Genomic DNA, 17,097 nt, shown 5'->3' with positions numbered 1-17,097 from the left:
GCTGAGAAGGTGAGCCTTACCACCACGAAGGATGTTTCATGTTTGTCCAACAAGGGGAGTGACACTAAGCAGTAATTTGTGTGCTTGAGCGGGTCAAGCTAAAGTGAATTGATTATAACCTGAAGTCGCTCAAGGGACACGAATGTACCCAAACATTCCCATGTTAACATCCTGATTTATTCTAATATCCTGCATGAAGGCAGGACACGAATGGGGCAGGACCAGAGATGTCCATCAGTGTCCAGGGAAGTCTCTAATGTGATCAGACAGATTTAACAGGGAAGGATCTGTTCTGTCTATGAGGAACACTGAGAGCACTTAAGCTCATACCACTGCAGAAACTCTATATAAATAATTTCCTCCTGCATATCAATTTATCTTAGGCCACTAAGCAGGTGGTTCATGAGCTTTGCTTTACTCCCCATTCAGTGCCTTTGGTGTTATTTGTAAAGCACAGCAGGAGTCTCTCAGTGAAGCACTGTTCCAGTGGAGCTGCTCAGCATCAGCAGCACAGTGCTAGGGTTATATTTAAATGCTGTGAAATGATAGAAGTCTGAGCACATGAAGCAACAGGATAAATCCTGTGTTTGGCTTATGCAAGAGCACTGCCATAACTGTCATTGCAATTAGTCAGTAATTATGCTTTGGATGTAAATGATCTGGATGTAACATCTGATACTGCTGTTGCCTGTTCAGTCTTATTGACTGTTTCATTGTTCCTGTAATCAATCCTGTGCAAACTCTCCCTCTAAAATCATACCCTCCCACTAATGCTGTTTTCTCCTCATATTTTGACTCATTTCTAATTCAAGTTAATGGGCACTCAAATGATGGGTTGATGGCATTACACTGTCAAAAATAAACTTAAATTAATATAAACTAAACTAAAGTGAACTAAAGCAGTGAAGACAACCTGAAACCATGCGTTTGCAGGGTGACTGAAGATGATTACAGGTGTGCAGTCTGATGACATGCTTTCAAAAATATTATTATTGTTTATTTGTTTGCTTGTTTATTTTTGGTAAATCTGAAACACAGCATCAAAACACTGAAACATTGCTCTGTATTAGTTCACCATAGAGCTTGTTGCCAAACCTAGATACTGTTATATATGTTACCAACCAAATTGCTTCAATACTATCGCGTATCGAAAAATGGCATGGTAGCGGAATTTCAGTAACTAAGAGTAAATTTCATCAGCGTCAATGGGCCAGTACACATGCAGCATGCTTGTGCCAAGGTGATTGGTTGTCTAACATTACACATCGTAGAGGCATGCAGGAAAAACACTATGTTTCACCCAGAGAAGTTATAAAATTGATTGTATAGTGAGATTTTCTTAAATTGGTATTGGAAAAAAGTTTAGGACCCGATATCAAAGTCAAGGTACTGGTACCAGTACTGGTATCAAAAAGTTCTGGACAATACCCATCCCTACCAATATATCTGGTTTGTTTTTATATAATAAGGTACATTACTGCTGCATTTGTATTTTGCAGTTGGTTTGGGAAAACTGAATGAAAGGGGAATTAATTCATACCAGAAAACAGATTTGGTTTGGGAAGAAAGTAGCATGAGATGTTATGTGCTTGTGTGGATTCTGTTTTACCTCCTGCCATGCTTCTGTCTGACGTCTTTAATGTTCATCTTCACTGAGCTGGAAACCAATGTTGAGGGGGGGCAGCTTCAAATGACGAATAGAGGATCAGCCTTGAGATTGAGATATTGCGATTTCAGTTCCCAGGGACGTCATAACTCACATAGCTCTACATCATTAAATTGCTTCAGGTTTATTTTCCTCCATCACAGTCTTTCTGCTTTCACATGCTGTCACAGCTCCTTTTTTCAGCTGCTTTACAGGAGCTATTCTGAGTCTGTCTTAGCAGACATTCACTTTAATCAATCCGGAGGCAGAACAAAAATAGTCAAAACCTCTGAAGGACATGTTTATACATCTGAGTTCTATATCTATGACAGATGTCTCAGAGTTCTCTATTTAATATTTTAAACATGGCGTTCGTAACACCACATGATATTTCAAAATGTTGTCCGTGAAAATACCACCAGTAAGAGTTTTGACTCCCTTTCATAAATGCATTTTGGTTCCAGGATTTTTTTTTCAAAGTTCATTGAATAAACTTGCTATTATATATTTCAAAAATGTGGTTCCAGTCAGACTTTATTTATGCTGAAATGTTTTGTTGCACCTCCTCAGTCCTGTTGTTCGGTTGTCTTGCAACCACAGAACCAACCCAGGCCACAGTGTTCTTTCCAGGCCGACAGCACTTAGAGAATGAAAGATATGGAGAGACAGAAATAAATGTGTGGCATTGAATAGGGTGTGTATGACTCATGCTACCTGTGGGCTGGCGTAGTCAAAGCAGCTAACAGCCCACAGCCGACCGTCTCATCTCCCCTCTCCGTTTTCCACCATTTAAACCCCTGTCTCCCTTTCATCCATTCATGTGCTGCCCTCCTCTCTGTGAAGTACTGTTGCAACAATTCTTAGCATGTGTCTCTACAGCAGAACCGATTAGCTGTGGTGTGATGCTATGTAGGGGCAGCAGTCGCCTGCAGCTCTTGGCGCCGAGTGTGGACTTTGGCTCTCAGACACAAAGCCCAGTCTGGAAGTGACAGGCCCAGTTGTCAGCGTCAGGATCTGTTGCCCTGCTGTCAGTTCAGGGAGCTGCTGGGAGGGGAAGAGAGAGACGAAGTGTGAAGGGGTTAAGGGGTTATGGGCAGGGGAAAATAGGAGACTGTCAAGAGGAGTAGAGCTCAAGAGACAGGTTAAAAAAATGCTTTGTGAGAGGTCACTGAACCTCAGGTGATGTCTAATACCTTGGGAGGGTTTAACAGGGTTTCTTGACGGGCAACACAAGCGTCCCTCATGTCAGCAACCACAGATGTGCAGCAAGACTCACTTGAGAAGAAGCTACAAGCATTTCTGGTTAATTGGGATGCTCCTTTGCAAATGTGCCATTCAGTTTTTCCACAATTCATTTGACTTCTAATCTCTTTCCTGCCAATTTAAGGGACGAGTTTGATATTTTTCAGCCAAGACTTTATTAAAATACAGATACCCATCATTTTTAACTGTACATATCACAACTTCACCGCTAGCTTTGGTGAAAAGAAACACCGATGTGTTGGCTTCTTGTGAGCTTTCAGCACCATCCAACTGGGTACTCATTTTCAGCCTCAAAATTCATTATAAATGTTCTTTTTGAAAACAGGAACACATGGCAGAGTCAAACACATCTTGAAATTGTTCACCCCAAAAAACTTTTGCAAACGTGTTGCAAAATGTGTTAGCATTTACAATAATACAATACCTTGTACACATCCACATCATTGTGCTTTGGCTAATGCAACATTCACAGGAACATGGACCTTGGAACGTACATCTTGTAAGTTTTTGATCTACTTTCACAATGTCATCTCGGGATAAATGATGCTCACAACAAGAAAAATCGTACATGGGCAAACACGAACAACACGAACACCACCCTCTTAGAATTTACAAGAGGGAAGCAAGGTCCGACTTCATGTGGATGTGGCATTAGCTGATTAGCAGCAGGACAGTGTAGATGTACACAAGGCAAAGTGTTGCAAATGCCAAATAAAAGTTGCTAAAATGCTCCATTTGCAGCCATTGTTTGGGTAGACGACTTTAAGACCCATTATCTGTTTCCAAAAAAGGACATTTTTAATGGTTTTTGTGGCAGAAAACTAGTGCTCATTCGAACTACACTATATTACCAAAAGTATTCGCTCACCTGCCTTTACTCATACTATGAACTGAAGTGCCATCCCATTCCTAACCCATAGAGTTCAATATGATGTCGGTCCACCTTTTGCAGCTATTACAGCTTCAACTCTTCTGGGAAGACTGTCCACAAGGTTGAGGAGAGTGTTTATAGGAATTTTTGACCATTCTTCCAAAAGCGCATTGGTGAGGTCACACACTGATGTTGGTCGAGAAGGCCTGGCTCTCAGTCTCCGCTCTAATTCATCCCAAAGGTGTTCTATCGGGTTCAGGTCAGGACTCTGTGCAGGCCAGTCAAGTTCATCCACACCAGACTCTGTCATCCATGTCTTTATGGACCTTGCTTTGTGCACTGGTGCACAGTCATGTTGGAAGAGGAAGGGGCCCGCTCCAAACTGTTCCCACAAGGTTGGGAGCATGGAATTGTCCAAAATGTTTTGGTATCCTGAAGCATTCAAAGTTCCTTTCACTGGAACTAAGGGGCCAAGCCCAGCTCCTGAAAAACAACCCCACACCATAATTCCTCCTCCACCAAATTTCACAGTCGGCACAATGCAGTCTGAAATGTACCGTTCTCCTGGCAACCTCCAAACCCAGACTCGTCCATCAGATTGCCAGATGGAAAAGCGTGATTCATCACTCCAGAGAACGCGTCTCCACTGCTCTAGAGGCCAGTGGCGGCGTGCTTTACACCATTGCATCCGACGCTTTGCATTGCACTTGGTGATGTGTGGCTTGGCTGCAGCTGCTCGGCCATGGAAACCCATTCCATGAAGCTCTCTGCGTACTGTACTTGGGCTAATCTGAAGGTCACATGAAGTTTGTAGCTCTGTAGCAATTGACTGTGCAGAAAGTCGGCGACCTCTTTGCACTATGCGCTTCAGCATCCGCTGACCCCTCTCCGTCACTTTACGTGGCCTACTACTTCGTGGCTGAGTTGCTGTTGTTCCCAAACGCTTCCATTTTGTTATAATAGAGCTGACAGTTGACTGTGGAATATTTAGGAGCGAGGAAATTTCACGACTGGATTTGTTGCACAGGTGGCATCCTATGACAGTTCCACGCTGGAATTCACTGAGCTCCTGAGAGCGGCCCATTCTTTCACAATTGTCTTGTTTCACAGTCTGCATGCCTGAGTGCTTGATTTTATACACCTGTGGCCAGGCCAAGTGATTAGGACACCTGATTCTGATCATTTGAATGGGTGAGCGAATACTTTTGGTAATATAGTGTATGTTGATGCATCACAAGAATCTGCAGCAGAATAAAAAGTGTCTGTTTGCTGACATGGCCAGAATAAATTGGTGAAACTGAAGTTCAGTGTGTGTGTGCTACCTTTTTACCTGTGGGTGTTAAATGATGTGCTATGTTATATATGATGAGTAATTCAAAATTTTAATGTGTCCTGGGTTGAAAAAAATATGAAACCTATCATTTAGTGATCATTATGTTCATAGATTCTGAAAAGCTCACTTGATGAACTCACTTGTTTGACTTGCTGTGTGTTGGTAGACGTATTGTTTCCTGCTTCTCACTTCTGAGCAACTGGCTGTGATGGGAGTTGCCCAATAGAGAGCGAGCCTGCTTAGCTGAGTGATTTTGAAGCGGTGTGTCAGTTGTCCCTCTAGATCTCAAGCCTCATTAAAGTCATCAGCAGCCCTCATCCCCTCATAGTCAGCTCCAGTCACATGATACCGCTCTCTCTCCAAAGACCTGATGGAGTGAAAGCTTGTGTTGGTGCTACACATCGATTGTCCCATTCGGTCAGGAGAGTGCAATGCAAATCATTGCTGCTCTATTTGTTTCGGAGGAAAGCCATTTGCTCCATCTGTTTCCCTGTGGTGCTGTAAATTGACAAGATCTTATGATATTGCATAATGTTGTTGTCAGCAATGTTTTTTTTTTTTTTTTCAAAAAGTTTTATCAACAAAAAGATAGTTCAAAACAGCTCCATCTTCACATTCAGTCATGCATTTTTTCAATTTTCAGTGGTAATTGCAGTAAAGCTATGATCTCAGTACTTGAAAGAACATGTAAACCTGCAGATAAATAGATAAAAACAAATGTGTTAGATCTTACAGCAACAGCAGTCACAACCTACAGATGATTTCCCCTGTTTGCATTTTACAATGTCAATGACTCTTCAGTTGCAGTTGGTATATCAAACAATATATGCACTTAAACATATGACAATTAAAAGGACTTCTTCACATCAGGAAAAGGAACTGTCTTAAGAAATAGTCAGAAATGTATTTTAGGAACACAGACTCTACATGAGATAGTTCCTCTCACAAGACGAATCATCCTTGCTGTTCGCAGAGGGGTGTTTCTGCATCTGTGTGTGTTTGTGTGTGTGCGTTCCCTTTGATCTACAATGACATGGACACAAGGACGGTCAAATGTGGGTTTTATCAACCTCATAAATAGGCTACTGTGTATCTGACTCTTAACATTCTTTTGTCATGTGAGGCCATGGGGATCTCATGGTCATCGGGGACAATCTGCCATGTTAGAGGATGTCTTTTGTATTTTCTTGGTTATTAAAAAAGCATAGGGCAATGATCCCATTTCTTCAGCTCCTCTTGAAGTGAAGGAGGGCCAAAACATATGGGCCAATAAGTAATACTGCAAAAGAATGCATGATAGAAATGCATCAAATAAATAATAGCTTTTTATGATTGTTTATCATTCAGATGTTTGTTATAATACCTCATATTAAGTCACCTGAGTTGTCTCATTTCAGACAAAATACAATATCCTGCAATGCACTGACTTAAAGTAGAGAGATGTAGAGAAAACCATCTAACTAGTTGTATGTTTCTCTCCTAGCTGGGAGTAAAAAGCTGATGTGACAGTATCCTTGGGTCTTTCAGTTTTACTGATCTAGTGCCATCATATCACTCTCTATTAAAACCCAGCCACAAGGCAGCCCCACCGTACAGTTGCTCTCCCATGAGTGATTAGCATTGATAAGCTTGTGAAGGGCAGAAACTCAAGGGCAGGCAGCCATTTTGGGGCTAGCAGTGGGCTGCTTTGATTGTGGGGCGGCAGTAAGCTGTGTGGAAAATAATTACGGAGTCACGCCCTCCCAAGCACTGTGACTGATTCTCTGAGCTAGAGGACAAGAGCGAAGAAAAAGGGGGGGTTGCCAGGAGATGCAAGCGGGTAGAAAAACATAAATCATTTGCTCTGTCAATGGAAAATCATGCACACATTCACGCTGGGGTGGACACGCACATGCACTCGCGTACATACACACCCAGGCACACACACGGTCTAGTACCAAAGCAAACAACATTTTAAGTGACTTGTGTAGTTTCAATTAGGTGAAGCACTTAAGGTGACACAGGGAAGGTGAGTGGTGAATAGCAGGGAACCATTAACCTGTTAAAAAAAACACATTCCTGCATGATTTTGCTATTATGGAGAGAATGGTATTTAAACTCAAAGCACTAATGAAGTGTGACATGGATGGACACAGGTTGACCATGAATAATGCTCTGTTAAGAACAGCGGTGACTCAGATGGTGGCACATCACCGAGTAGACATGCTGCCATAGCACAAAAGGTTATCAAAAACAAATGACAGAGATTGTGTTTTCTGTCATGTCATATTTCGCCGTCTCTGAAACACAGTCTCATCCATTCTGTAGTTATCTTATTGAAGCTGAAGCTTGCAACAGGAGAGTGTTCTCTCTTCCATCCTTTCTCTATTCACCAAATGGATTCAAACAAATTGATGAGATCTGATGGTCTCCCATCTTTTCTAGGACAAAGAGCTTTTAGTCCCCCCCCCCCCCCACCTCTCTCTCTCTCTCTCTCTCTCTCTCTCTCTCTCTCTCCCCCTCTCTTGGTTTGTCTGTGCGGTTGGTGAAGCTCCAGTTCTAATGGAGCTGACTACATTGCCTCCAGCTTGATCCCAAACCCACACACTGCATGGAAGCTTTAATTCACCAGCTACAGCTGCACTGACTGATAACAGTTTGTGTGAGTGTGTGTGTGTTTGTGTGTGTGTGTGTACGTGTGTGTACGTGTGAGTGAGTGAGAGAGAGAGCATCAGGGTTAGGGACAGAATTAGTCAGAGAATGTATGTGTGCATGAGGCGCACTAGTATCTACTCTACTCATAGTTAGGCCATTTAAGGTTTAGGTTTTCAGAGCATTCACTTAAATTACATTCAATGTACCTCAAAAATAATGATTGACTCAGTGAATGCAAAACATCAAGCACTTATAGTGACAAGCAGTTTTGATGTGTTTTTTGCCTTTGATACAGTGTAAAGATTTGGTCACATGTTCTGCCGTTAAAAATTACATCATTGTTGTGTGTGTGTGTGTGTGTGTGTGTGTGTGTGTGTGTGTGTGTGTGTGTGTGTTTTAATTATTATGCAAAAATCAATTATCCTATATGTAGCTTAAGATTTTTTTGCAGGTCTGTTACATTTGCTCTGGATATCAAAGGTTGGAATTGTGTTGTTTTCATTGTACACATATATGAGCTATGATTCAGATAGCCCTCTTTGCTCATAGTTGAGGCCTCTGAACCGGTCGTAAAAATGTATTTTTTGTGTGTAGTTTTCAGCAATTTCTTCAAGGAGTCAGAATATTTGTCCCTATTCAGAGGCAAGGGAGATATACTGCTTTTTAACTTAAGTGTTCCCTAAAAGCCATAATATTGCCGCTTTTATTGGAGTTGCCCCATGATAACAGAATAAATGCAGAATTGTTAGGGGGGTTTAATGATATGTAGTTGTACAGAGAGACGGAGATATATTGGGAGAAAAGTTTGAATTCTGTGGCATGCACAAACCATACCTAAACCTCAGTGTGTGGTTTCTGTTATGAGTTTTCAATTACCTTTCCATTAAAAAAAGGAGTTTAACTATAGACACAGTAAATTAGTTGGCACTCGTATTTTGTGAAGGAGAAAGGTTGAACTATACTTAAATATTTGCATATAGGAGCTGTTCAGTAGAACCACAGTCTTGCACTGTTGGCCACTGAGCCTTTTCACCGCAACAGGTGGGAGTTCAGTGCCTCGGGAACTTTGACAAAGCTTGTTTATGAAGGACAGCATGTTAATCACACACTTCACTGCAAAAAAAATATTCATCTCAAAAAAGTAATTTCATATTCAGTCTGAACAACTTCTTAAAACAAGGCAAAATATTGCCAGTATGACGAGATAATCCCTTTCGTCTACAGAGCAGATACAAGAATTGTGTTGAATCAAATGTCTTTTTTACACTAGTGGGCTAATCTGCTGTATTTTGCCTTGTTTCAGCATGTTTTGTACTTGTACCAGATCCTGAAACAGGTGAAAGTGCATTAGAAACAAATGGGATTATCTCATCCCACTGGCAGACTGTTTCACTTGTTTAAGAAAAAACAATATTTTTAACACAGAATATCAGCCTAAATCACCAGCAAAATCCTGCTCTAATGGTGTTTTTTTTTGCCACTGCCGCACTTGAACCCCATGCACAAACATCATCATAAAACATGAGCTCTACAGTCATTGTTTGGCACAGTTTGGCTCACTAATTAAGTAAGTCTCCCTTCAGAAGGAGAGAATTGTCTCGGGATGTAGAAGTGCTTAGTCATGGAAAGTCAAAGAAATCCCAGAGTGCTGATATGGCGGAGAGAGAGAGAGAAGCGGGAGGGCTTTGCTTTAGCAGTGCCAGGACACCTACACCTGTGACTTAACACCATGCAGGGAGCTGGCGGTCTTGGGATCACAAAGCTGTTTTTGATGACTTTGTTAATTATAGACCCCCATTGGTGCTGATTTCATTAGGTTTGCCATAAAACACAGCAGAAAGATCTTGGAGTTTGATTTTATTTTTTTGCCCGTGGCCTGATGAGGCAATCACCAGCCTGTGCTGCATGTTAATTCAAATCAACTTAATCAAAAACTGATGCTAATACTGTATCCTGTTGATAGATGTAGTCAGTGTAGATAGATAGACAAACAGATACATAGATACATATGTTGAGTATGATTGATAGAAACGGTTAAAGTCTGACAGTGAAACAGCCTTTGAAGGATGAGAGGAGAGGCAAAGTGAATGAGACAGAGAGGAGGACTGTAGTGAGTATCCATACACACACACACACACACACACACACACACACACACACACACACACACACACACACACACACAAACCTTCACACAGCACTATCCCCATTTGTCACTGTTCATAACTGCAGGCAGAACACCCAAATGATTCTGACATGTTTTTTTTTTAAATCAATAAATTGTGAGTGGTGTTTTATCAACCAAACCCCAGGGAGAACCAGCAAAAGTCAATCAGCGCCCACTGTTCACTGCTTTTCCTTTCTTGCACAGATACACACATGCACGCATACTTACAGACACAAAAAATCATGAGCTTACACACATCATATACACTCACTTTGTATTTTAATGGACATTAAGTTTCATGTCCTGAAATGCTTTAATAAAAAAAAACCTTGCACTGAAAGCACATATTGTCTATTAAAGTTCTAATAAACCAAATCATATGTGTTCAACCAGAATATGCAAAGATTTTCCTCTCCGATGCTGCTCTGACACATCAAGTCATTTACAGTTCCACTTCAGTGAGACAAATCCTCAGCTGTTCCCAGTAGTGCTGCAAGGAGATGGATTGCAGTCATTTTGCCTGTGTGGCACTCATGCAGCAGTCTGAGCCACAGTGTGTGTTGGCATTTATTGCTAGCTTGATATGGAACTCACCAATTACAGTAAAAGGCTGCATAGCAGAGGCCATAGATCTTTAGAGGCTGAGTCGGCGCCCCAGTTCTAACTCTGGAAAGGGAGTCTTATTGAATGGAGTGTGTCATCCTCCCTGCAAACATTGTTTGGAGGCCAGGGATGGACACACCCACATATCACACGTACACACACAACTGTAAATGCCAAAAGAATGACCCTGCTCCAAGTCTGTGATGATCCAGAATGACAGACTAGTTAATGCCTGTGATTTAGAGTCTGCAGTGTTACTGCAGATCATGCTCCCTGTGTCTTTTTTAAATTTATTTTTGTTTTGAGTGTTACATGAGTTTGTTGTTTTTGCCCCAGGTGGGGGCCTGTAAATCACTGTATTGTTCGATTGGGAGTTAGGTCCAGAGGGCCATATTTCCAAAACTGAATTTTGCCTCGAGGATGAAATCTGTCCATTTTCCTGAGCCTGTGACCTTCCATCTAGCACCACCAGTAGGTCTAATTGTTTGCACAGAAATATCTCAAAATGATTTTTAACTTTGCCATGAAATTTGATGTCAACATTCACATTGCCTTGAGGATGAAACCTGGCAATTTTGATGACCCCATGACCTTTCCTCTATAGTGTCACCAACAGGCCCAGCGGGACATCTGCATTAGAAATGGCATACTTGTTTAATGTCTCCTGCACAATTTACAGCAGCAAATTGCCTCCTTTCCATCACTATAATTGTGTCACTTCAAATGAATCATTGTGTAAGCTGCCTTCTGTAATGCTGCTTGATGTTTGGAGACTTTGGCCTGTTGGTGGCGCTGTTGTGGGCCAAGTAGTTTCATTTTGTGGACACTCAGTATCAGTGAAAAATCGCATAATTCCCCAAAGGTTCAAGCAGTGAGAGCTCTGAAGCTGTTCAGAATTTGATAATGGGCAAATTTTTCAGTAATTGCAGTCTTACAGTATGTGCCCATCTATCATTCTGTTTCTCCTTATTTAATGATTTATGGTTTAGTTATTGACTTTAATGGCAAGAAAATTTTAATTTCCCAAATTATATGTATTTTGGAAGGAAAAAAAGGTTTCAGCCTACCTGATGTTCAGCATTAAACTCTCCTGAAATGTTGGATAGTAAGATTTTAAAAATGTGATTGCTTTGCCATCCAGTCACTTACATTACTTACCCTTCAAAATGTTCATTTGATTTCATTTTTTTTTTTTTTTTTTTTTTTTTTTTTTTTTTTTTTTTTTTAGCTTTATTGCCACTCTTCATTCCTAGCCAATTCTGCACCCACCATCCTCACACACTCATACAAACACATTCATATGGATGTGTCTATATTGAGTGGGCAGAAGCATCCATTATGTAGAGCTGCCTTTATACACAAGTATGTGTGCACAGTTAGAGGTTAGTTAAAGATTTTATTGCTGTTGGCAGAGAACAACCCATCACCCATTTGTCATTATTTATTGATTTTAACTAGGCCTATTGATTTGAATGTTAGCCATTCAAGCCACCTTCTCTGGATCCACTGCCTACACACACTCACATACACACAGATGTGTTTATGTAGGGGCCGGAAGCATCTAGCTGTGTGAGAGATGCACCAAAGGTTAAATTTCAGTCAGCAAGTCCTAATGCTAAACTTAAAGTAGAACCTTTATTATCAGAACTCCTGGGGAATTGAGGTATTTCAGATAAACATGGAAACACTCATAAGAACACATCAAAATAATTATATCATGGCATAAATAGTCTTTAAACCATTGATAACATGATTTTTATACCCTCTCTTTATCCACTGTAGTGTCCAGAGTTCACAGGGTCATGATGTTGCCATGTTAAAATATGGTCAGCCCAAATCTATAGCTGAGAACTGGCGCCAGCAAGTCTGGAGAACATGTTACATATGAGCTGCACATGATCTTTCTGCATATGGAACAGTTAATGTCTCTCACATGTGTTTAGGAAAACAAAAGTCACCAGATGTTGTTTACCTAATGATATAAAATGAAGTGTCATTCTCCTGTCTTTACTATCCGCACCAGCATATTGCTGTATTATCCAAGCTCACTAAAAAATGCCTGACACAATTTACATGTGAGAATCTAATTTCTGCTCCGGCCACAACAGAATAATTATCCTTCTAATTCCACTATTACAACCACAAACATGTAGGCTTGGCAGTAAATTACAGTTGTACGCAAGCACTTCGGGACAACAGCAGCATCAAAGAAATCATTTATTGTGACTACGCACAATAAATGATGGAACAAACTAACCAATGAATAATAGATCAATTTACTGGAGAATACTTCACGATCACAAAAATAAATAAATAAATAAATAATAACATGCAGTGTGGTTAATTGGTCATTCCATATAGGCTATTCCAGGGTCAGATAATCAAGGTCCTGCTCTGTTTCATTAATGTTTTAATCAAGTGTCATTTTCATGATGCTAGTGTGCGGATCTGCCTTATTCTGCCGTGGTTCAACATATTTACACTGCCCAGCCCAACCCCACGTACTTCGTGAAACAGGTGAAAATGCATTGGAAACTAGTGGGATTATTGCATTACACTGATAAAAACAAGATTTCAACTCTGGAATATGAGAATACATGATTTGTAAAGATGGAAATGGGTCTACTAGAGGTTAGGAGTTAGGAACTGAAAGAGAGACAGACTGCAGCAGCTCAGTCACTCTGGAGGTTCCCTCATTTGAGTGCCCCCATTATCACAGGTCTCATACATGAGTGCGGATAACTCACCTGCAGCATGATGTAAGAAAAAAGACCTGTTTATGAGAGTGCCATGTCATAGGATTGGTAAAGAGCAGCAGTGACCTGTGGCGCTCTGCCAGCAGCAGCTCCACTGATGGATATGCCCTTCTGCTAATTTGATTTGATTAGATTTGATTTGATTTCGCCTGGATAGTACAGCCTAGCACATTCTCCAACTAGAAGATCTGCCTTTCATACTGTGTTTATCTCTGATATGTGTGTGGGTGTGCGTGTGCGTGTGTGTGTGTGTGTGTGTGTGTGTGTGTGCGTGTGCATGTCTTCCTGTCCATCCATCCGTGTCTGTGCCAGACAGTCTGAGAATAGATTGTCTGGAATTTGATGCTCATCTTTGAAAAGCTCACGCCACTTTGGCCTATTAGTGGCTCTGTTACTGGCTGAGTATAGCCTCTCTTTAAAAGGATACCTCTGGACATAATGACCTTTCTGCTCTCCATTCACAGACAGATCCTCAAGGGCTTAAGGTGTGTTTTACATAGCAGAATTGTTCCACAACTCAACATGGTAGAGACAGAGGGCATGAGAAACTTTCAGAAGAGTCCATGGTGCAAGAGTGCACACTCCCATAGACACTTACTGTTGGCACCGCACAGCACTATTACTGTGTCTTGGTACCAGCAGATGTACAGTAATTATTGTACTTGTACAATTGGCCAAAACACTGTTTCACAGAAATAATGCATAAGTTAACTTTATTTCCTGACTGCTGATTCAGGATCAGTTTTTCTTTTCTTTTCTTTTCTTTTGTGTTTGTTTGTTTGTTTGTTTTTGTTTTTAGAGGGAAACATAGCCAATAATTTATCCTACTTGCTGCATGGTGTGCATACTCTAAAGTTTACTGTAGCCTATGTTGTGAATTGGCTATTGTAATTGGCGAGAGTAAATGAGTACACAGTGCCAAAAAAGGTTGTTTTTTGTAAAATTACATATTTGTACTGATGGTTTCTCTTTGTTTGGTCTTGTATGATAATTTTATTCAAAACATGATCATTTATGATAATTTAATAATTCTGGTTGGTAAATTATTGTTTCCAGTTGCCTAAATCTACTGTTCTGACCTCTTTTCTGCAAAATGGCTTCGACTAAATGCTGTATTTGTGAGTTTGGTAGGTAAAAGATTAACAACATATGAAACCAGGTCCATGGATGCAAACAATAGGTAATAAACTACCAACCAACCAAGATGACAATTAAGCAAACAAGTGGTAACACCATACACAGCAGCACATTACCATATGCAGTAACATCTTTTTGGCAGCAAATGGAACCCCATATAATATTAACTTTACACAAATATAAAATGTATGTCCATGTGTGTGTGTGTGTGTGTGTGTGTTTTTCCATCAGAGGCCAGACGAGGAGGTGGTGGTAGACCAGGGAGGCACCAGCTCAGTCCTGAACATCCACTATGAGAAGGAGGAGCTAGAAGGTGAGTAACCTGATCTGAGACCTGGCTTTTCCTGTGGAGGTGTCTTAGCAGAAAACTGAGGGATGATCTTGTTGTTGGGTTTGTGTGTGTGTGTGTGTGTGTGTGTGTGTGTGTGTGAGAGAGAGAGAGAGAGAGAGAGAGAGAGAGAGAGAGAGACCATACGGTGTAACGGAACTGAATTTGATGCATGACTGAATCGTTTCTTTTTTTTCTCCCCTTGTATCTGTATCATATCCCTTGAGTGTGTTTGTGCCTGAGGTTGCAGCAGATAGTATCCATGTGGAGGTATTTTGAGGACATGAGGATGTTTGTGAGTGTGCCTCCTTGTCTGGAGGAGATGAATAGCGCTGAGCATTAATAATGAATCTAGTGGCTAAGGGAGGGAGTAATCTGTCATCAGTGGAGAGAGACAGGTGTTTGTGTGTGTGTGTGTGTGTGTGTGTGTGTGTGTCACAATGTGTTGCTAACACTATTATCACTTTCCTGAAGGAATAATAATAAGCTTGGAAACAGAACACTCAGCTCGAGCTCAGCAGATTTGTATCATCATTGTATCTCAAAATATATTTGTAGTGTACACACACACACACATACACACACATCAATATCTCAGCACATCCACTGCCAAAACATCTTGTTTCATCATATTTTATTCATGATGATTCGCCTAACCAGATTTATTCATTTTTCTGATTATTTCCACAGCTGTTCATTGTCCCCTGACGCTGAAACATGGTGTGAGAAAGTCTCTTGTTAACATGCCATATTGCCAGCACCAGCCTCTCGGCTACTTATCTAGGGCAGAGAGATGCCACTGGTCCCTCTGACTCTTCCCGTGGAGTTTCAGGCCAATCTCTAACTTTCAGTTTATTGATCTTGAACTTCATTATTACTTTAACTCAGGGCTACAGTGAAAGATGATGAGGAGGGTATACTTAAGTAGGTAGGTAGATGTCTGAGGTGGAATTGGGTATATTCTCCTTTATTTTTCAGTGTTATAGACTAGGTGAGTATACTCCAAAATAACAAATGAAGAGGTGGGTACACTCCTTTTACCTGTGTATATCCTTCACTACACCACTGCTTTAATCATCCCAACATAAGAAGAGAAACTGATGTTTCTTATGTGCAGACAGTGGACAAAATTAGGGAAACATCACAATCACAATAGTAGCTAATTGTGCAAGTCTTATTATGTTGAATGCCAATTAGTAGTATGTGTCAGCTTTAAATGAGTTGTGACATTTGAAAATATGAGGAAAATAACAGAAAGAGACAATATTAAAAAGGAGCCAACTTGTCAGTGCCCAAGCTATAAGAACATCTGTCACAGCTAAATTATTTGATGCAATAAGGGAAACACATCAAAACACAGAGAGATGTTTTATGGTGTTTAAAGGAAACTTTGTCACTTAAGTCCTTAAAGGCAGGATGAGTAGGATGTGTCACTTGAGGTTTGTAAACATTCCAAGTTAGCCCCTCCTCCCTGGCTGAGCTTACCACCGATAGTGAGTTTTTGCTTCTGAGGAAACCACCAGCTCCTTCCTGTCCAAGAGGAAACAGGCCAACTGAGTTCACTCTTGTTGTGGAATGAGCTTTGCCCGCTTGGTGTTTCACCTTGCAATTTTTCCTTTTTTCTGTGGTCTGCATCCGCGGTTTTCATTCTTTTTGGATGCCATGCTATCAGTTTGGCTCTGCATGCTGTTATTGGCTGGGAGCTACACACCCACTACCCAGAGGCTGATGCCCAGAAAACAAGAAAACAAGCTCAAACAAGAAAATCCAGGCCAGGGCCAGGGTCTACTCACTCTGACTTGAAGTTAACCCACTAAACCAATACTAGAACACTGATACGTAAAGAGACTAAAATGGTGATGGTCTGAGGAAGAAAATAGATCTTGAAAAAGTTTCCTTTTTTATGTTTTAAAGACGATGATGTGCTGTGAAGGCAATTGTTTACCAGTTGTGTGTATGAGTGTTTCTTACAACAATGGTTTTCAAAGTGCGGTCAGAGGACCCCATGGGGCTCCTGAGTCCTCAGCAAAATAAGGAATAATTTAGTTTCACTTAAATTTGAATGTGTGTGTGTGAAAGGTATCTGAATGTTTAAATATTATTTGCTAATTTTCAAGTCATTTTATTGTTTGTTTGTTTTTTTAACTAATGTTACGATACTGTGTTGTTAATTTGCTAACTGCCATTTTTATCCATGTTTTTGAGAGAAATCAAGTGATTTTCCTCAGGTTTCAGATCACTACAACACAGAATAATATAAGTGATCATTTTAATATTTTAATCTCTCCGCATTCAATTTACGACGAAGTATGACACCAAGACAATTTCATAATTAACACGAAATATCTTGTCATATCAGA

At 40.6% G+C, this 17,097-nt stretch overlaps 1 protein-coding gene across 1 annotated transcript in view; it reads left to right on the top strand.

The window, feature by feature from the left end:
• slc4a8 (solute carrier family 4 member 8) overlaps positions 1–17,097 on the top strand; it is a 42,933-nt gene that overhangs the window by 1,251 nt on the left and 24,585 nt on the right. The window contains exon 2 of the mRNA XM_030051771.1: positions 14,641–14,722. Coding sequence (XP_029907631.1) covers positions 14,641–14,722 — 82 coding nt within the window. The remainder of the gene's footprint in view (positions 1–14,640; positions 14,723–17,097) is intronic.

This window comes from Myripristis murdjan, chromosome 5 (genome assembly GCF_902150065.1).
Source record: "Myripristis murdjan chromosome 5, fMyrMur1.1, whole genome shotgun sequence".
Lineage (NCBI taxonomy): Eukaryota > Metazoa > Chordata > Actinopteri > Holocentriformes > Holocentridae > Myripristis > Myripristis murdjan.
Note: the sequence above shows the minus strand (reverse complement) of the source record. Positions and strands in the feature narration are given on the sequence as shown.